This window comes from Strongylocentrotus purpuratus, unplaced genomic scaffold (genome assembly GCF_000002235.5).
Source record: "Strongylocentrotus purpuratus isolate Spur 01 unplaced genomic scaffold, Spur_5.0 spur5_scaffold_6, whole genome shotgun sequence".
In the NCBI taxonomy this organism is placed as follows: domain Eukaryota; kingdom Metazoa; phylum Echinodermata; class Echinoidea; order Camarodonta; family Strongylocentrotidae; genus Strongylocentrotus; species Strongylocentrotus purpuratus.
Window position 1 is genome coordinate 48741637 of NW_022145612.1, and position 22452 is coordinate 48764088.

The 22452-nt window shown below is 35.4% G+C and overlaps 1 protein-coding gene across 1 annotated transcript in view; it reads right to left on the minus strand.

Moving 5' to 3' along the window:
• The window catches only part of LOC764414 (metabotropic glutamate receptor 7-like), a 39833-nt gene extending 18535 nt beyond the window's left edge, over positions 1-21298 (minus strand). The window contains exon 1 of the mRNA XM_031000044.1: positions 20795-21298. Coding sequence (XP_030855904.1) covers positions 20795-21298 — 504 coding nt within the window. The remainder of the gene's footprint in view (positions 1-20794) is intronic.
• Between the last annotated feature and the right edge of the window lie 1154 nt (positions 21299-22452).

A 22452-nucleotide genomic window follows, 5' to 3' on the forward strand; every position in this document is an offset into this window, starting at 1 on the left:
TCTTGAAAGTAAAAAAAGAGAACAACAAAAAAATAGACCTTTAGTCAGATGCCAAATAAATATAAATATGCTAAACATGTTATACAAACCTTTATATAATAGACGTATCATACATCTATTATATTCAAGATCTTCATGTGCAGTGAGACGTGCTTGCCCGCGTGTCTAGAACATACTTTTATAATTTAACTCAAAAGTATAGTTCATAGTTTATCTCATTTGTCGTACCCATAACCCGAATAATCATTATACGCATCACACCCCCCCCCCCAAAAAAAAAGTCAGCTCTGCTATCTAGTTATAACATTCCATCTAAAGATTTAACAGTCTAGGTTTATCCAGGATAATTACGTTCTTCTGTATCTATGATAATCTGGTCTTAGCCTAAGATGGTCACCTATCTCTTTCCCAAATGTCATGAGTCCTTGCACGTGTCTGGTCAATATCAATTTATCTCTTCTACTTTACCTCTTTAGGGCGCGTTGCTATTTATAGGTTAGATAGCACAGGGGTCCCCTCGCAACACAGTAATACATGCATCGAAGAAAATACGATATCACACGTTTTGTGTAGAATATAACTTCACCAATATATTTCACCCAGAGTTTCCTTCGATTGATTATTTGGAGTTTGGATTGTGATGAAGCCGTTTGAATTCACTATTCATTAATTGATTGATCTAAGTGAAGATATCAAAGTGACACACACATTTCTTACTACAACACGTACTGAAGAACGTTATGGTTAAATCTTGTAATGAAGTTATATAAGAAACCTAAATCATGTAAAGGATATATTCATGAGAAGGATTGCTAAATTTTAGCGAGAAAGAAAGAGTCAGAACAGCTTTGGTAATTAGATGACCCGGGTCCCCAAAACACCTGCCTTATGTGCCCAGCTCATACACCTTTTCTCCTACGGCGACCTGTCGACAGGAAACCCGAGCATTGTGGGCTAACTGCTGCTAAGTTTCTCCTTACACCACTCCGTACTAACCTGTTAATATATTAGAAACGATGTCTTAAAGGAAGATGACAGGTAGAGAGCAAGGGTGAATATGTGCAACAACAACAATAACACTACCAACGAACACAAGGGTTTTTCTATTTTATGTGTGAAAAAAAGGATATATTTTCTTTAATCGAATTTTGGAAATTATATATGATTGTTTTCCGATCAATAAAATGAGAATGAAAGCCGGCCAATTACTTGCTTTAAAAATTATTTGTTTTCAAAATAGTTTTGTAGCTTTCATTAACTTTCCTTGCCTTGAAAAGATTTTTTATAAATAAAATACAGTTTGAAAACATAATGTGATATAAGCCGTTACCCGTGATGAAATGTGACAATAACTTTTAAAGAAAATGTAAATTTTAGTTTGCATTAATATATCTGCTCAAAGACATTTCTAATGTACACTTTTTTGCTATTTGTTCTTGCTATTCTACAGTTGTATATAACGATGTTATCATGTAAAAAAAACGTCTATTTTCCATCGTATAATTCTGAGATTTACCATCATGCCTTTTATTGGAACCTATGCTACTTAAGGCCTTTTTACTGACAGAAACTGGTTTTAAAGCTTACTCTCCAAGGCGTCCAACTGTATCAATCAACCGCACTTTGTTTTTAAAAGATATTCATATCTTTTGTTTAGAATAAACAATCAAAAGAAAACAAAGTACAAAGATATACATAACATATAGCTAACATAAGCGATACAAATCATTTGGCATTGCATTGAAAAACAAAGCAAAATTGAGAACGAAAGAATGAACAGCAAATTAAACGAAAACAGACGGCCGGACATCCCATTTTCAGCCGCACTTGCATAGTGCACGGGGACCAGTAAAACAAAAGAAGAAAAAGTAGAAATGGATGAAACAAAAAACGAGACAAAAAAAAACCATTGGTTAGAAATGTCACCATGCACACAAGTTTCCTACTCATGATTTTACTTTTGTGGATTTCAATGTATAATGTTGTTGTAATGAATGCGAAAATGAGATCCAGGATGTGGACAAGGCCAAATCTAAATATAACCATTTGTCTTGAATCCTTAGAGTGTTGTACCCATAAAGGGAACGGATCTTTTTGCATTTTTTAATATTTATTCCCTTTTTGCCACAATTAGTAAATCCTATAACACATCATGGCTTAGGTTTAACAATCCTCATGAATTCCACCAATACTGTTACATTAAATAAACGACTCGCATTATTCTAAATTATATAACCATGAATTTTAGATGACGTATATTATCTGTTTAAAAATCATAACAAATGTAGTGATATATTTCAGCTCGATGGAATCTCCTTCATGGCTATTTTCTCAAATTCTTAAAAAGGAAATTTTGTTGTTTACATTCTGAACAAGTAATGGTTATAGTATGCATGATCGTTTCTTTTTCATTCTTATGAAAATCCTATTCATTTATATTGTGTTAAAATGTTATTTTTGCTTTATGTGTGATAAAGATTAAGATATGTATTAGATGACTTTGTTCACTGTTGTATGGTCGTCATCGAAACGAACATGAAAGGCCCAATTTTTTTCGAGCTATTGTTAGATTTTATTCTCTGTCACCAGAGTAAAAATTCTTTATGATGGACTGCTCTTTCATAGAGAGATTAAGTCTGCTAAATGATCAATGTATTGTTTCGTTGTTCTTTCTTCTTGTAATATAACGAGTTTAAAATAAACGTTACTTCTTCCTGATGAAAGGGTTTTCGATATCAACACGACAATGAAACCTAGAGTACAGTTCCCTTAAATCGAGTCAGCTCGTTTATCTATCACACGTTTATAAACAGATTGTTTTTTCTAAAACAAAACAAAAATATAACAAAAACAAGAAATACATCTTTTGATTGACAGTCCAATACGGACTCTACACACGACAAATTTGTAGACACCAAGAAGTTAGGAGAGCATGCCCTTATTGCTATTTAGTACAGGATGCAACAGTCCAAATATAAAGAAGCCCGAGGCAAACAGTGCCCTTCAAGGAGGTTATATTAAGATTCAAGGTGTCCGATGGTAGAAATATACTGTCCTGAGCTTTTGTTCATCAATACCAACGTTGTCCTGCTTTTCTTTATTTGTGATCTTGATTATTGGCAATAACGAAATGTATTATACATTATTGATAGATTCCAACAAAGCAGGGATGATATTTTTGTCGTTTTGAGGTGATCTCGATACTTTGAAATAACACATTCTACAGTAATTTATTAAATAAACTATTTCGATAATAAAACATGATCTAGATTCCTTTATCGTAATAAGTAGACATTGTAATAATTAACAAGGACGGACATCCGTACTGACGACCTAATCAGATATATGGATTTACTGTTTCCATTGTGTACAGTGATCATCAACATTTCATAAGTTTTGTTATTTGTTTAAACATATGCCATTGCTCATTGTGTGAGTATCTAATACACATATTATTATGATACCATCTCTGAAATTAAGATTTTATAACTGAAACTCCAGATTGCCTTTATGATGTATATAAGAAATAAGGTAGCGGGAACGTCGCCCTAAATCCCGAGATATTCCGTCCCCGTGAACTTTTAGGGTAAACAACCGTTAATAAATACGCGTCCCCCTACCACCTGTCCCGCATGCATACAAACCCAAGTGTTAATCAACTTTCCCCCACGCCAACACAAAGTCAGATAGGAGGAATGGTAGGCGTTTTGGTATATATTATTATTCGGTATGATACGGTTGAATCATGGGGTGCATATCAGATAAGATTTGCCTCGGTTTATTGATAAGGATCTCTGCTGAGGAATCCTCTTATTAAAACGATTGGATCGCAAAGGTTCGTGACATTCATGTTTCAGGTGTATCGTCTTACCCAGAGAGCCATATCTCCTTGAAATGAAATACTGTGCCGCTGTATTTTGGTATTGGTATTAGGAGTTTTTCTAGACAGAAATAGGATACTATCAATTGCCATGTATTTTATTTCAGTATTCAATTTCATTATCTTGAAATATTAAAACGTGTCGAGACACGGGCGTTCATTACACCAAAGCAGACCTAGTATTGTGTATTCTTACTTTTAAAAATTATAAAAATATCTCTGTCATGTTACCGCCTTTAAAATTTATATATTGATACAATACAATATAAAAAAAATGCTTCTATCGCACCTGAAAAGTTAAGGTCAGAGTTCATAGTATCAATCTAGTTCAATTTTCGTTTCATGAGCGTAGCTATAGCATATCTTGGATATTTGAATTTGAACCAATTTCTTCAAAGTTAATGCACATCATTATTCGATAATTAACTAACTAAAATATAATAAGATTTCCCGGAAAGTATGATTTACCGTAAATTATATTACAAAAAACCTGTCTTTTCAATTGCCCTCAAGTTGTACTCTTTGTTCCGTTCAGACGTTAAAGATCGGAACCTAAGTCAAAACGACGCACAATTAACAATGCACAAGATCAAACGTACACGAATGAATGCCTAATGACGGGGTTAATAACGATGCAACCCGAATCTTCCCATCTGTGTTTACCTGAGGCAAAGACAGCCTCTTCTAGGCTCACTTCTGCAGAAGGAGAATGCATTTAGCTCAAAGCAGAGAAAAGGATTTCACAAAAAGGTTTAAACGAAGGAAACAAACAGAAGAGAGTGTAATCAGCCGGCGACCAGAAAACGCAACCGGGCGATAACTTTAGGATATACTTCATGGGACAGTGTCATTCTTTCGTGGAAGAAAGCGATGTGATGATTCTACAGAAAGAAGCATCTCACACTGGAACGATCTTGGGCAAGCTCGACTAGTATTAAGGTCGAGCATTTTGCGCTGTGCAAAGGCCCCGCATTAAGCACGAAACAATATTTAAGTTTATGTTTCTGTTTACATAAGGTATATAGGCTAAGTAAAATCGAAAGAATATAAATATGGCAATAAAAAGCACAATAAATATTATAGACTGTTTAATTAATTCAACAACTTCTGACCATAAAGATTTCTCAAATTATAAGGTCATATGTCATCATATCGTTGCAATTAAAGGATCCTAAATTCAAGCCACTTAATGAAGTTATGAGCGGAAATTCAAGCAATAGCGAGTGTAATTAGTAAAGTTTATTATTTAAAAAAAACCTAGAGCTATATTGACATGATTATGTATACATTCATTGTAAAAAATGTTTACATATTCAATTGGATCGATTTCAAAAGCTGCTACAAAATATATTGTCCAAATAGTGATTTCTGTCAAGAGGGAAAGTATGAGTTAATTTTGTACGACCTTTGGTACTTTATCAGTCATCTCATATCTTCAAATGCACCTCTATTCTAATTCGATAAGATGAACATGCAACTTTGAAATATATTTATAACAACAAATATTTTGATAAAAAATAGTCAAAGTTGTACATGTCACAATCATGACATTCAGTCCTGATTTTGATTTGGGAGTTAAGAAGCGCCGGTATTTCGTCATCGACCACCAAATTGGGGGGGGGGGGGGTATTTTGACATTTGGTATGCGTGTCGGAACTAATACGAAGCGGGGATTTGAATCCAGGTCATCAAAATTCCCTCTGCAACTGGGCTCAACAAATACCAGACTGTTCTCAGTGCTGTCGAGACTCACATCTAGTCATCCGTAGATGTTGAAGTAGTTGGAGGGTATTATATGTGGCAGGGCGGACGGTCGAAAAGGTGAATGTGATTCTGTTTGCGGGCTGATTTATTTCACTCTTTAAAACCGACCCGCAAGAGGAAAGAAAGAAAAAGATAAAGGAGACTGAGCGAAGTTCCTTGAACCAATATCTCAACTTTCATATTGCGTTGAAATACATATCACATGCGAATTCCTCAGGCTAAGAACATTATCGCACATGCTAAAATGAAATAATACCCATACTCTACTAATATTCCTCAAAAATCAAACTGGCTTTCCTGTGGACGGTTTGGTGTTCCTCGGTGCGCCGTATTGTGAGACTTTGAGGTTAAACTATTTTGGGATCGAAGTAATATTTTTGGGCCAAACCTGAAATCTACCAATTAGTTTTATTTTAAATTTTAATTTACGATTTATATCAATAAAAGAACCATCGTGAAGGCTAAAACAAATATTTTATTCTTTGTTTTATGTTGTATCCAGTCGTGCCGTCGCCAAAATATATCAGAAATATGAAACTATAGATATCTAAGTGACCATACACGAGCTAGATATTATTTGTCATTCCAATAAATAAATGTAAACATAATTTTATTTTGGTAGATTTAATTTTATGATAATATTGTCCCCTGTCTCTTTAAATTTCATCCAGTGTATAGTATAATGAATACAATGCTGTTTTTAGTGCTATCTAATGACAAATTTATGTAGGTGTCATTATATTCATGCAGTAACGAACCAACATCAATTAATCATTGCAAAAATAAAGCGCTTCATTTATTACCCCCAAAAAACTCTTTAAAGTTATACTGCATGTAAATGGTTGGATGTGGTATTATAGATAGCAAAGAAAAAAAACGAAGTCTTTTCCAAGGGTAAAAGCATGAATAAGATATTCGAAATAAATTACAAACAAATATTAAAATAGATTCAGATCAATGGACATAGCACAGCCACGATATAAATATATTGTACTGTAAATGGAGTAAAACGAAGAGTATTCGGGCACTGTGGTGCATTGATTGTTGTTGTTATTTGATACCGGAATACTTTTAACTAACTCTACTTTTCTCTAAGTTAAAAGTTATTTCGAAAAATATTGCGAAGTTTTATTATTTAAAGGTCATTGTGAATCTTCTGTGGAGGAGACTATCCTCTTTCCACCTTTAATCAAGCTCATTTGTGTTCTTTGGAACCCGAATCTCCAATCCCCGTCCAACCGCGAGACCAGAATACAAACACGCAGAAATGATGAGCTCCTAAATGCCCCGGGTCAGATTGCCATCCTGTGAGGGGCATCAAGGTGTAGTAATAGTCTCATCCCCTGAGACGTTTTGGGGGTTGGCTGAATTAAAGGTAGTTATTCAGGAAATCACGACTGTTGAAATTTTCACAGAATCATAGAATACATGGAATTAATACTAAGCGCTGCATCTATTGTCACTATGTGTTAAATGAATGTGATTGTTTTAAACAATGCAATGCAATCTGAGTAATGATAGAAGCAAGCTAAACTTCGTGGCGAATGTGGAGTGAATAGGTAGCTCTTAATTTGCATCTTTGCATAGCTGTAGTTTCGTGGCGATTCTCATCAAATTTTTGACATTGTATTCTCTAAATTTCTAATACAATACCAAACCTCATGGTAAAGCAGTAAGAATAAGTTTTACTATCACATTAGAAAAAGATTTTGATGTACTCAGAGTCATTTCTGCGCGTGTCAATTGAAGCATTGCAGGTTTTGTTTTTCCTACAGTATCAACGGGACATACAAGTATGATCATTTCAATCTAGGATGTAAAATTGATGGATACGTTCAGAAACAGAAAAACGAATGGTAACAGAAAATATTGGCTTGTTTCCTCTTGTGTGATGTCACGTCACGCTCCGTGTAACGTCATCCAAATCTATTTATCTCGGTTACCAAAGATCCGTATTTACACCGCTTTACTTCATTTGACTTCAGTCAATTAGCATTAGTATCAATTATATTAGCGACCACAACCTCTCCTATAATATTCAATTGATATAAGTGTTGTGGTAAGAGCTACATCCAGGCCGAATGAAGCTATAGGTTCCACCCAGTGTCCAATAACACTGACGTCATTATAGTATGACGTCACAATTCCTCCCAACCAGATGCGGATCCCTCCACCAACATTATTCATTAGCCTTTAATGATTGCATTAGATAATACAATCGATGTGGAACGGGGGGAAAATCAATGGATGCACGGTTTACTCTGATGGTGATTACTTTTCCCCTCTACCTTCTTCCTTGATATTAGAAAGGAATAAGAAGAAAAGAAAATATGACTATGTTCTGCCCTGGGATCCGCTCTTCATTATCCCTGCTGAAATTAGATATTAGGGACGAATGAACTAAGTGCACGCCATCAATTGTGGAAATTGAATTTTCGAAAATTCTGAAAACATTGCGTGAGTTGTTTTCGTTCTGTGTCCGTGTTTACTTTTACTTGCTTTAAACATTAATTTATTTTTTGATATTTTGGCTGAGAATGTTGCATAAAAATAAACGAATGACCAATACCACAACTAAAGAAGACCTACCTTAAAATGAAAATGCAGCGGACAACATCTTAGGTTTAGAATCCTATTCCATTCTCAATAAAGTATACGTTCATTAATGCAGTGTCTTAGATTACATAATCCTTAAAACTAGTTCACTGTAATGTGCTTCATCCCGACGCGGAAAACCGCCAAAGATTTCTTGATACACGAAAGAAAACAAGGGAGGTTTCTTTGGGCAGACATTGTTTTTATATGCAGTTTACAATTTTTTTAACCAATAGCTTTAATAGGGAGGAAATCACACATGAAATGGATTTATTTGGTTTATCTGTGGCAAAAACTTTTTTAAAGAGCATTCATCCACTTCGATGTCGGAAAGAAAATTGAAGTATCAAATAATATCGATAATAAATGTTCTAACTAACTAATCTCAAATGGGATATACCCTCAACTTCTTTTAAGTGTTCTAGTATACATTTTCTATCAAGTGCAATTCAAAATCCTTGAAGTTATTGACCTTCATCGACACTGTCTCAATAACAAAGTCTGAGACTGAAGGAACAGTAAAGGTTTGTAACAGGATCATCTTTTACATGCATTTTAAACTTGTGCCTGTTTTTGTAATTTTGTGATTTTAGTCCTTGCCAACAGCCTTTATCTCACATTACACATATTTGGCGGTTTCTTTTGGAAACTTATGGCACCGGTTTGATTTCATTCATATACATTTCTTGCAATATAGATTATAGCTCTAAGAGAAGGTTTTTTTTCTTTCATTCTCACATGTATGATCTTCTGGATTATTCATGTTTTGAACGCCTGAGCGTATAGCATCCAATGTTGCTTCTGTGTTCAGACTGTATTAAGAGCGAAATCGCGGATATAAAGATTTGGAGTACAGAAGTACAGAAACACATCGTGATAAATGAATATTGGATGGTTTAATGAAAATTTAGCAAGCCAAAGGGAAAATTGCAAATAACAAGGATAACGAATACATAAATCATCATGATCGGTGAACGGTTGACAGATAAATATTTGTTGTATAAACCATAATTCTAGGACACCCTTCATCTCTTTGATTCTTTTATTCTGTACGATACAATATCGCCACTCAAAAGAGCACATTAAAGAGAAGCGTGGAATGATTGATCTGTGAATCATTGCAATACACACGAATTCAAACGCGAGGGACCGTGTATTGTATCAAGTCTCATTGTATTTGATCTACCATGAATTGCACAGCTATTGTTACCAAAGCACACAGCTATCGATACATCTAGGTTTTGGGTATACTATCTTTACTTTATTCGTTAAGCACTGGACCAACCGTATTCATCAATACAATAACGGGTAATCAAATTGTGTATTTTCCTCCAATGGGATACTGACCTTGGTACATGGTATTATCATGATAGATGGGTATATATTTGTCATAATGACCTTGTCTTTCCAGACATGATCAATAATAAACTTTATGAACAGAAAGTGTATGTATATTCCCTTTCTACGTGGATTAGAAGAATGGGTTCTGCAAATGATCGATAACTTAATTATTACAAATATAAGTGGTAGATACAGACCTTTTCCTTTCTCTCTCTCTCTCTCTCTCTCTCTCGCTCTCCCTCTCTCTCTCTCTCTCTCTCTCTCTTGCTCTCTCTCTCTCTCGTTGTTTTGTCTGATTTCGAACATTTCGAGTCATTTCAAACGCACGTTCAAATACATGTAAATGCTTGCCTTGAACAATTACAGTCCTTTGTGTTTGCATGAACTGTAAAAATAGACTGTTCAAACATTCCAAGCTTTTCGTTAATGTGCTAATTGTAAATCACTACAAGTGCCTTTGAGGACTGTATCATTTTGCTTCATATTTTACTCGTATAAACATGCGAGACATAATTACTCAATCACTTAAACGAAACTAAAGATAAATTTCGAACAGACTATACAACACACAATGTTGAACGTGTAATTGTCTTTAATATATAAAAAGTACAAAATATAGAGGAGAATGAATTCATTTTTGATATTTAAAAAAAAACATATCTGAAGTTTCATTACAAGTTAAAAATTTGAGCGAGCTACACTTCATATTTGTGCTTTTCAGTTTCCTGAGATTGTGGCGCCTACTGCAGGGCGCCATACCAATATGCGAACACAATATTCCTTGGTTCGAAAATTAAGGATGATGAAATGCACATTTCTAGTTGTACATATTAGGTCATTAATTTCACTTACAGAACTAAAGGCAGGAGAAATACCTCTCTCTATATTGTCATGGAAAAGGAACATCCTCTGAAGAGGAACACCCTTTCGCTCCATTTTGCTCAGGCGAGGTTTGAGGTAGCAGGTTTAGGGTAGAATTAAAGCTAATTTGCTCCGTGCCATGTCATCTGGTTGACACATTCTTGCATGTATCATCGTCGTGAGAGGTCAGTATAAGTGCGATAAATTTAGATGAATCTGAAATGCAGGAATCCCTCTGATGAACAAGACAGACCCATCCCCTAGGCACCGTCTAATTGAGATAAATGTTGGAGATTGCACGGCTTACGTCTGTAACTCATAAAGCTATTAAAACGTAGCTTGTTTCTCCTTGCCTAAGACCTCAGGTGGAGATTGCCTTGATTGAAATCGGTTTCTGTCATAAACTAGCTCCCTGACCTTGCTTATTGAACTTGTATCTGCAATTCCCGTTTGTAACATATTAAAGGCTTATCTAAACCTGCATCTATGCTGTTTCTTCTACCGTTGGTTATCCAATTACGGTGTATTGTAGGCCTACTATACTGAAAAGGGGAGAGAGACTGAAATCAAGTAAAGAGGTACTCCCAAGAAAGAAAAATACACGTATCTTACTATAGGAAGTTGAAAGATACATAACACTTAAAACAGGTAAGGTTTTTGACGAAGAGAAAGAAATGCACAGTTTAAGTCGTTAAACGAATTAGATAGACAGATGGAAAACATTATTTAAATAACGGCACCTTCTTTCTAACACAGATTTAACTGATTGGCCTTTAGGTTAATAAAACGTTCACATGTTTATATTTTCTCTTCTCTTTCTCTTTCTTCTCATTTAGATTATTGTAACGGATTGTACTTTGGCCAACCCAATTCCACCATTTCTCCACTCCAACGTATTCAAAACATGGCAGCCCGTCTCATTACCAAAACCAGAAAATATGAACACATAACTCCTATTCTTAGACCTCTTCATTGGCTACCTATGTGTAATAAATCCTCCTCATGCTCTCTCTCTCTCTCTCTCTCTATTATATATATATATATATATATATATATATATATATATATATATATACATATACATATATAAATATACATATATATATATCGCTTACTCTCTACAACAGTACTAATAAGTTTAATCTTAACATCACTCTATTTGAACACCCCTTAAAATCAATCTAATCTGGTACTCTACTGGGAGCGATCAATTGCAAAAGTCATCACGTTCTAACCTTTTGTTGGCTTGCATTATCACAGCACTAACTACGAATATATACATTCTTTTTAAAGGATTTATACTTCGGGAAACCATGGAGTTTCCCTTTGTGTAACCCAATTAGCACATTAACGTCATAGGCAATACAATATGCCATATCTTATTCATGAAAGACAGGTGGTCACAGAGCTCGAAAGTTTGAATTGCAAGTCTAGACTTCTATTGTCGGGGTTTGTTACAGCCTGGGAATAGTGTCAATAAAGTTCATAAACTCGAAATTAATTGATTTCAATGTCACAACTAACTCAATGTGAAAGATAAAAGGACAAACGATTTTATCTTTAGAGTACATAACTTTAATACTATATCGTCATATTATAACATTACATTTGGCACACATGCTAACTTCTGTTAACTCATTGCGTATTGGAACCAGGTGGCCCCTGTATAAAGCCTTTGGCAATAAGAGAATTCAGTAGTGAACTGATTAAGATGCCGAAATAATTTAATATTCAACCAAATACATACAGATCACGGCTTCTTATTACGTTGCTCTTAAATGAAGTAAACATGACTGCAAAATAGATATTGAGTACGATTAGAACGTTCTGCACCTAACAAACACATTCAATCACTTGCTAAAAACCTTTCTCCGGAAAGATAGCAATGATTAAATATACAATCTATCTATACTTAATTAATTAATATGTATGATGCACAGTAGCGAATTTCCTGGAAAAAAAGGCGTGTGAGGCGAGGCACTAAACCTTATCAGCTTTTCTCACCGAGAACTATTGGTTGCCTTGATGAATTGGAAACATTGGATTTATACAAGTATTCTTGGTAATCCTACTCAACTACGCGGCTAAACAGAGGAGAAGATATACGGTTGACGAACTATGCATCACACAATATCTTCTAGAAAATCTTATTTTTCAGTGGAACATATTCAAATTGCCGTGGTTTTGAATAAAGATGTGTGATAGTTCCATATGTACAAATAAAAGGAGCATATATATATGAATATATCGTTAGTTTCTTCATCATCGCGAATATTGTCTGATGTGAAAAATTATTCGCTCTTCTACCGTTAGTGCACTTATTTTACCCTATTCAATTTTCGTGTCTGTATGTGGGGTTTTCAGCTACCATGTGACTCAGAAATGACGATGTCACTTACAATTCCTCTCCGCTATCGACCTTCATCAAGGAGGAAACACGGACCATGCTGTCTTCTCGAAGACGTAGGGAGGTTTTAAATAGGTGAGGCAATGTTCACCTCGATGCTTTTAGACGCCATTTTATGATGATATTAATGAACATTGCGGAAGGTAAAAACATGCCATAAGAGACTGTATCTATGTAAACAATACAACGAATATGGGGAGCGAGCGCGGAAAGGGAATCACACTCGCGAGGTTCGAATTACGTCCAAATAGCATTGTATTCAAGAACAGAATACAGAAAGCCGTGTATAAATAGACATTTATGTCTTAGATTATCATATTGCCTTCGAAAACTAATACTGGTGAATACATTGTAAAAATGTATCAGTAAATACCTACAATTATGTCACTGAAAGATATATAGTATATAATTATATAAGGGGAAGTAAAACCAATGACATTTTTATTGTACTGATAAGTGACTAATCTAATATTCGCCTTCTTTAATCAAGTATAGAATATATAGACCTTTCTCCCTTTTTGCTCATATTCAATGTACATTTGTAGAGCCTTTTATTCAATAGAATCAACATCACGTCATGTCTCACATTCAAGAAAAAAATGATAACGATGATAATAATATAATATACTAAATTATCATATCATATAATCATCTCTTCATCATAATAGTGGTTTCTTCAAATATACTCAGATCCGTCAATCATGACGCTCGTGGCACTAAAGTATAAATACAAGTGGACAAATTCACCATGTACCTATTTTATGGTTTCTTAGAAAAAATGTTTTCACTTCATTTTGCTGAGGCACCTAGTAGAGACGCCACACCATTTTAATCACGGTTAAACAGAGTCGCACCTGAAGTGTTTTATTGTACTATGTATTTTTATGGTCATGGAGTTTTCACCCTCACACGTCTTCCAAACGCAGACTGTGAGGAGCTCTATATAGATCAAATAGTATTACACTAAAGATTTAAAAGCGGATGAGGAAGGAGGATTACCATTGTTGGTCACATTTAAAGAAGTATAACTATTTTATTTGATGAAAAGTGGCACCGTATAGAACGCTGAAACCAGGGAACATGGTTCCTTCAGGAAAATAAAGTATCTGCTTTAAACGTAATGCCTCTCAAGGTCTAATGGTACATGTAGCTCAGATACATTAGATCACTTTAAACAATACACCACTGAGGTATGAAGCAGCATTTAAGTCTTAAAGCGATATAACAACCAATGTTTCGCATGCATAATGGTCTGATCCACATTTGGTGCAAAAACATGATCCAAGGAGATTTTTACGGCACTTTTTAAATTTATAAACCCACTGTCCTCAGTAAACCGTCGCAGACAAATTATGAATAAGGTATCATTAGACAGAAAACATATATCATACAATTTCCTTTATGTGATATTTCAATGAAAAAATATCCACCTTTAAAATATCAAATATGACATGTGCAGGAGGAATCTTTGTGGAAAATGAGAAAATGCCCTAGAAATTATGGTAGCGCTGGCAAAATTAAATTGTTTTAAAGCCTGTCATAATCATGACAGCTGGTCCAACCATGTCCGGATAAGCTTGAAAGCCATAAATACTCATCATGATCATCCTGATCATCATCATTACCCGAATTTGGATGAAACAATTATACCACTTATAACATTTATTTCCAATTTCAATACACAACATATAGGATACATTAAAAGGGAATTCCATCCTGATAATTATTTTATTAGTTACTGGTGACGGAATAGATTTGTTTCATACAGGGGTTGTATAAAAACATATTTGCAATAATTATAAATATTATACGGATGCATTTATGATTGAAAAAACAAAATTATAGGGAAAATTTAAATTTCTGAGTTTGTATAGTTGTATTTGATTGATTACAACTTTTAAAAATGCATATTTTTCTTATTGACAATCGGATTTTACTCTAACGTTTACTGACCGATTCCACTTATTATTCAGTTTCTATCAAACCCAACTCAATGTCAAGGTGGACTTCGCCTTAAATGAAACATGATAATCCATGACATTAACGTATAATTTTTTTTTAATGAACCACTAGAATTACATATTAAGGTGTTGTAATGTATTTCTATTGATCCCCGTTTATTTCGTGATACTCTTTGATGATGAGGCACTTTAGATTCTATGCGGTAATTTTCGATGGAAATCGGAAAGTACCATTGAATAAAAATAAAAGCCCCAAACATGCAGCGTACCTATTCCAATGTATTTAAACTACGAAGATTGGTATAAGTTTGCAGACAAACGTAATCAAACTTGTATTCTATTTATATCCCTTGTCCAAAGCACACGTGCAATGCTTAATCAAGATGATTAATCAAATTGAACTTGTCCCAAAATAGTAGCAACTATTATTAAGCGCGATTGCTTTCTGCCTCCTTCTTAAGCCGCCCTTTCTGGAGGGAAAAATGCAAAGACATTGGCGTCCCCTCAAGCATGATAATCACTGCCAGCCGACATCTGCCACCGGTCTTTTTTTATATTTTTACCTTGTTGATATTTTATGAGCAATCTTGTTTAGACTGCATCTAATCTAGCATCATGCCCTTGCTATCTGAAATGTCTCGTTAACCTTCACCCCTGATTTGTGGCTACTTTCGTCCTATAATTGAATTCGGCCATGGTATTAAGGTGGATATCCTTAGTCTGCAACGTTCAAGAATAAATCTTTCCCCCGCTTCCGAGCTTAAAACATTGATAGCGCTTCTCATTCTCAATTGTCCATTAATTTGTTGATTGTAATTGCGTATTGGTAATTGTTTAAGTTATTATTAGTGGTTCATTGATGTAAAGTATTTTCTATTGTTTCTTGATTTGCGGTGATTGGGGGAACTTATTCTATGCTAATCATCAAGGTGGACGATTAGAAAACTCTCTACCTACAAAAAAGGGTTATTCGTATTACATTAGCATTGTCGAGAAATGTGCGGTCATTTTATAAGTTGTTTTAAAATTGAAATTTTAATGATTTCAAACAAAGAAATAAAACAACGACGAGAGATCTAAATTCGAAGATTGATTATTGCCAATTTGTCATGAATATTATAAGAAGAGGATGTTGTTACAATCACCATCACAAGAGCGCAGTAACTCCAATGTTGCATAGGCTTTAATACATGATCTTATGTTCCTAATGACATGTCTTCTTTCAGTTAAGTCTGTATAAGAAGAAGACAAAAAATAATTATGACCCCTTGGTAAAGATAAATATTAATCACACCCATCCATTACCTCTCATGCGAAAAATCTTGCTATGTCGGGTTTGTTCATACTTTAATATTGAAGAATGCATACAGATGGGTGTGTGTTTTGCATGAATCTTTAGAGGTTGTAGTGGTTTAATATGGCGTTTTTCAGTCAAATTGATTAAAAGCCTATTCCTTTGTACGGGTTGCGCACCGAGTATATTATGTGGGTGTGGTGGGGGAATCAAGGTTGTGCGTGTGGGTGTGTTAGTGTGTGCGCGTGTTTGCTGACACTTTTTTTTTAATATAAGTGTTTATACCATCGGCATACATACAACAATTAAAATGTTCTTATAGAACGCAATTTCAAAATATGAACTGATTAATGCACTGTACATGTTATTTGAAGTAAAAGGTTAGCTGGCCTGGGTAGCAGGTGGAACGAACGGCATGATCAACACACTATTATCGATCTGATCTCTGCACTGCATTCTTCACTACTTTTCATTTGTCATTGTTATTCTATATATGATGCTGAACCTGTATTAGACGGAATATATCTGGCTCAATTATGTTTCATGAATTGTTTCGTGTGTACATGTTCGTATATGGCTATTATATCAAAGTGAAATGCATATTCTATTACGTGTATGGTACAGCATGGAAATTCGACATTGAGAGAATATCACTGTATGATCAATTGAATATTCATTTTCATGATGCAGTCAACAAAAAAACTAAACATTTGTGGCACATAATAACAATAATAACAATACTAATGATAATGATGATAATGATGGTGATAATTATGATAATGATAGCCATCTAAATGGTTTATCTAGACTTTTATTCCGAGGCGCAAAAGGGAAAAATATAGAGGTGAAATAAGTTTATTTAAAGTGCCATATTCTTGTGTCATGCATTGCTCAAAAATGAAATAACGGCAGTTAATGCAACAGGAATAACCAACTTCAAGGAGGCTGCTCTACCCTCCATCAGAATGATGCAGCCCCCTCATGCAGCCCACATCATTTAAGCTTAGCTTGGTTTTTACTTGCACTGGACTTGGCATATTTTACTGTAAATTAACGAGTGCTTTGTCCACACACCATTCCTGCAATTCATGACACTCCTTGTAGTTACTCGCCTCACCTACCATCCCTGTATAGCTTCCTGAGTGAGCTGCCAAAGGGATTACCCAACCAAGTACCAAGTAGCAATACAGAAAGTAATAGATTTAACACAATTAATATAATCATTTATTTCACATTATAACACACTGGTTTGTCATTGCAATATTTGTTGTGAAAAGATAGAAATATCAATTATTCAATTGAAAACAAACATATCAGATAGGTTTTGGAGAATAAAAAGGATGTTTCTATCGAATTCTTAAACTTTTTGCAGGAGGAAGCTTGAAGCTGAAAAATACGGTATTCCACAGCGAGAGATAGGATTCCAAATTTCAAGTTTATTTGTTCCAAATTTTACAAAAAATATAGACAGATATATAAAATATAAATTATATAAATGTACATGTGGTATAAGCGTGTCTCATTGATAGTCAATTGGTATGATAGATTATAAATAAGTAGAAATAGAGGAACCTATTGAAAAACAGTGCTTATATATTATAGGTTCCTGATAAAAATGGACATTGTAGATGAAAAATTGTAGTGCCATTACCTTTTTAACACGCAGGGTTGATCCTAGCCGTTTTGGTGGAGGTTCAGAATAATGGTCAAACATTTCTAATGGGGAAGTAAATTTTGTAACGTCTGAAATACATGTTTCGAAACTGCTATTCTATTCTGAGGTTTCATCATCATTATCACGATTTCAAATTGATTGTTAAATCTAGAAAAAAAATGCAAGTCATTCTCGGTAAATTGACGTTTCATGTAGATAATTTATATAGTGTTGAAGCATACATGACTGTATATCTGAATGGTAATTATGAATTCTGTTGACATTCGGGACAAAAACAGGACCATAGTGAGCCAAGGTTGGCTTTATTTTCAAATTTTAACTATGCGAGGATCCTTCTTGGAATTGTGATTCAGATAGGTTCAGTCTCAAACTGTTTGTCCATCTTTATTCGCGGACTTGCCCTAATCATCTGGAACCCTAACACCAAGCAGGAAGTACCCCTTCCCTCTTTAATAGCCAATCAGCTTTAATATGGCCGAAACCCTACAAGAATATCTCCCACTGATGAACAGAGACTTTCTATTATAATCGTCCTTCACTTCTGTAGTGGACGGTATATAATAGCAGGGAGGTTAGTAAGACACTGCCATTTCTGTAAGGCTTCTGATTTTAATGATGAATACCACAACATGCATTATCAAACATCAGGGCATGTTTAGACGATTGGTGCAAATTAGCAAAGTACATACAATAATTCATGGTAACGTCGCGCACGCACTTCTTGTTGGCCTCCCAAATTATGTTCCCTGTGCCAACAGAGAGCAGGAACAAATGGAGACAAGTATTACGGGCTCCTTAATTGTTGATTGATTTTGAGTTTTTTCCTAACTGCAGCCTATTGATGAGGTACCATCCCATGAAGATAAAGCATCCGTTTAAACTTAGATAAATTCTTAGTGATGAAATCCCTACAAAATAATATCCAATTCAATTTTGATATGCATCGTTCCGACGTCTACATGGCATGGGCATTCTTTGTGTTTCATATCCATAGAATGGCTGGTCTCTTTATAAAAGGTGTTTTTTATTTTTTATTTCTATCAACCATGATCTAATAATAGTCATCATTGCTAGTCAGTTACGCAGCTGCATACGAACTGAAATAAGTTACCGAGATCGGTCTTATGCATTGCCAGTAATGTTTGTCAATATAGGACGGAGTGTGCTGCTTGAACAAGGATGGACTTGAGATAAGTCCCATTACCAATCCATCCCCAGTGGTTGATTAAAGGCCCGGTCCAATAGACATAACGATGATCTATAACTATAAGCCCATATATGACAGTACAACTATGGAGTGACCGGGGGCACTTGTCCCCCTCCCTTATCGAACGGCGAAAGAGTGAGATAGTGGCATTAAGCTAGAAAGGGAGCGAGAGAATATAGACGATTTTAGATTTTATTCATTCTAGATTTTGCTGGAGTACAGAGATAGATACATTTGTAGATGCAAAATTACATAATCAATGACAGTGACTACTTTCTGATGTGTGTAAAAGTCGTTTCTGCATGAAACCAGGGCTGGTTGAGATTCTAATCATATTTTGATCGGTTAAAGTATCCATTCATGTCCATATCATATCATATCTTTCAGAAGTTCCAAGTTAGCAATGCGACAAAGTTTATCTAAATATATATTGTTTTGATATAATATAATATAATTTTCTAAATGTAAGAGGATTATCGTATAGTGCACACTATATATGCATGTCACCACATATTGTTATTTCGTTGTAATTTTGTTTTAACCAATGCACGAAAATGACAATGTGCCATAGTATACGCTAAAAAGAATAATTCTAAACAGTGCTATTTAATCATCTCAATGTAGCATAATAATTTGTATTGTTTTAGTTTACTTTCTTTTAGTTAAGAAAGTTATATTTTTGTGATGGTAATACATGTATGTACAGCGCCGTGAGCGTCAGAGCCTGGCGGATACCGGTGCTATATAAATATACATAGTATTATTATTATTATTATTATTCTGGAACCATCAAAAAAAGTTTTTATTTGCTGTTTTCGTTTCTTAGTAATCTTCAGCCGAGTTTTAACAGAACCACTGTACCTATAGCTTACGACTCAATACATCCCCCACCTCTCTCTCTCTCTATCTCTCTCTTTCTCTCTTCTCATATCTGTGTGACTGTCTCTCTCTCTCCCCCCCCCCCCCCAGAATGAAATATGTCCGTTAGTATGTGGTTTACAGAGATAACCTTATTTGGCCCCTTATTAACCAGCTTGGCCCCCTTTACAAGCCTATTAACCCCATTACAAACAATGCCCGTTTCCATCTACACCGGTAATCATTGATGAAACCAAAAAAATAGACTACGATCATTAACGTAAAGAACACATAAAAGGATTCTAAGTATGTGCAGGGAGATGTCAGTTAATGTGCAGGGAAATGTCAGTTAAAATTTGTTAGCCATGGCCTCTTTATACATCGGTGTTCATTTTGTCTTTCTTTGTGTTAAACACTCTCGTTTCTCTTCTATGAGTGCCTGGTTATTAGAGTTGTTAACTGATTTTGTGTACAAGTCCATGTATTTCCGATCAAAACCACCAAAGGTTAGTATCACAAAAAAAGAACATTACTCTAAGTTAGCAGTTTTGTTTACCACCAACAAAGAAGGAGTAGTATTTGGATTCTGATATGGGTATTAAGCAGTCGATAGCAACACACAGCGCTAGTTTTCATGCAAACATCGTAATTAAGCCGATACAAGATAAGTGTATACCTGTTGCTTATCCGAGATTCACAACAGTGCAAACATGTCTTACTTTGTGATCACTGCATACCACTCAATCGGTCATAGTTAAATTAAATTCAGAAAATGTGCTCCTAAATATCCAGGAACGTGCCCAAGATGCCTTAAAATATTTATAACAAGTTTTCGTATCCTCGTCCCCATTCAGCCAACTGACGAGAGTTTTAAATAAACAATCTATTGCACCCATTATTCCCTTTATACCATAATACCATATTATAAATTATTTTATTTTATTTGCTTACCTTAAAAAGACGCAGTATATTAGCAACCATGCTAGATACCGGACTAGCTGCTGCTCCCACAACGGCAACCGTCGGTTGAGGCGCCACGTAATCAGGCTTGCTTCCATTTGGGCAGGTAAACGCGTCCAGATCTATCCTGTTCGTTGTAGACGCCACAAAATCCATAGCCTGTTCCAAAGCATAAGTATCCCTACTGCAAGTATCAAGTATAACAGCACCGAGATCTATTCCAGGCAGCAGGTTACGGTCGTTGTTGATCTTCTGCAGGGCGTACACCATCGCTTCAAGCCTCTGGTACCCGCCCAGGTCGAACTGGCCGCATCCATGGACGCCATTCTCGTGAACGGGGAAGAGTCCCCCGAGTATCACATCCCCTGGAAGCTCGACTCTTTCGACACTTTGACATGAACAGGATTTGATGGAATATACGATGATAAAGATTAAAAGCGTTAGACATAATGTTGTTCCATCAGAGGCCGGTGTCCATCTCCTGATACCATGCATTTTCATATTAGCAGATTAAAATGAGATGTTTTATCCTTTAAAAATAACTCAATAGCATGATGTGCCATGGGATGATTCGCAATAGTCGGCTTTGCATGTCGACTGACTTCGTTGATGTGTTTAACTAAAAGAAACATAAGCTTTACATGTATAATACTATCATTAGAGAGCAGTACGTGCAGTACTTCCGAGTAGAATCCTGATAGTAAAGCAAGCCGAGCTTCAGGTACCGCCGCCCAGTCGCCAGTCCTTGCCCTCCTCTTGCTGCGGCCACACTCCCATTGTATGAGAACTAATCATCCGTTAGTATCCCTGCAGAGATAATGGATTAGAGTTACTTTTCAGCATGAAAAACAAAATTACTGCCTCTGTCATGCAGACTTACGGTTAAAACAGCACTTATTAGCAAGTTAACATGACGTGACTTGTATTCCTTTACTTTATTGTCGATTTTCCACATATTTCGCTTTACTTCAATATTTTAGCCAATCAAGTGTTTTGTGTTGATCAATGGCATCTGTTATTGATAGAGAAATGAAGCGGAGAATCTTTTGTTATATCGCACTTTGATCCGTCATCGTTCACTCACGTGGAAAATTCCTTTGCAATAGAAATCAAGCACTCATAATATACACAATCGTTATATGCCGGTACATCTGCCAAAGCCGTCAATACTATATCTTTGAAATCAGTTAAACACTCCCTATGCCCTATATACAACAACAACAACAAAATACACTGCGCCGTTTCCTTTTTGGTGGTTGCTGCTAAAAATCTTTGAAGATATTATCGTGAAGGAAAAAAAAACATGCGAACGAGAGAATTCTGTCGCTTGTTCGAATCTGCGAAGCTGGGCGTTCTCAACCCTCCGTGGCTGCCAACATACTTGACTATGGTAAATCACTTTCTACGAATGAGAAGCGACGTTATTTTCCCTCCACTCTCTCCGTATTGGTGCAATCTGCATCCGCAAGATGGCGTGCTTGATTTGAGAGTACACACTCCTTCCTTTCGCTGCAGCTACTGACAAACATCATCCTTCAGCAAATCCGGATAAAATGTTTGCAACGTATACGTGTAGGTAAACCGTTGAGGTCTGGCTATCATTGGTATATCACTGTCACGAAAGTAATCTTTGAAATGCACCGGGTCTG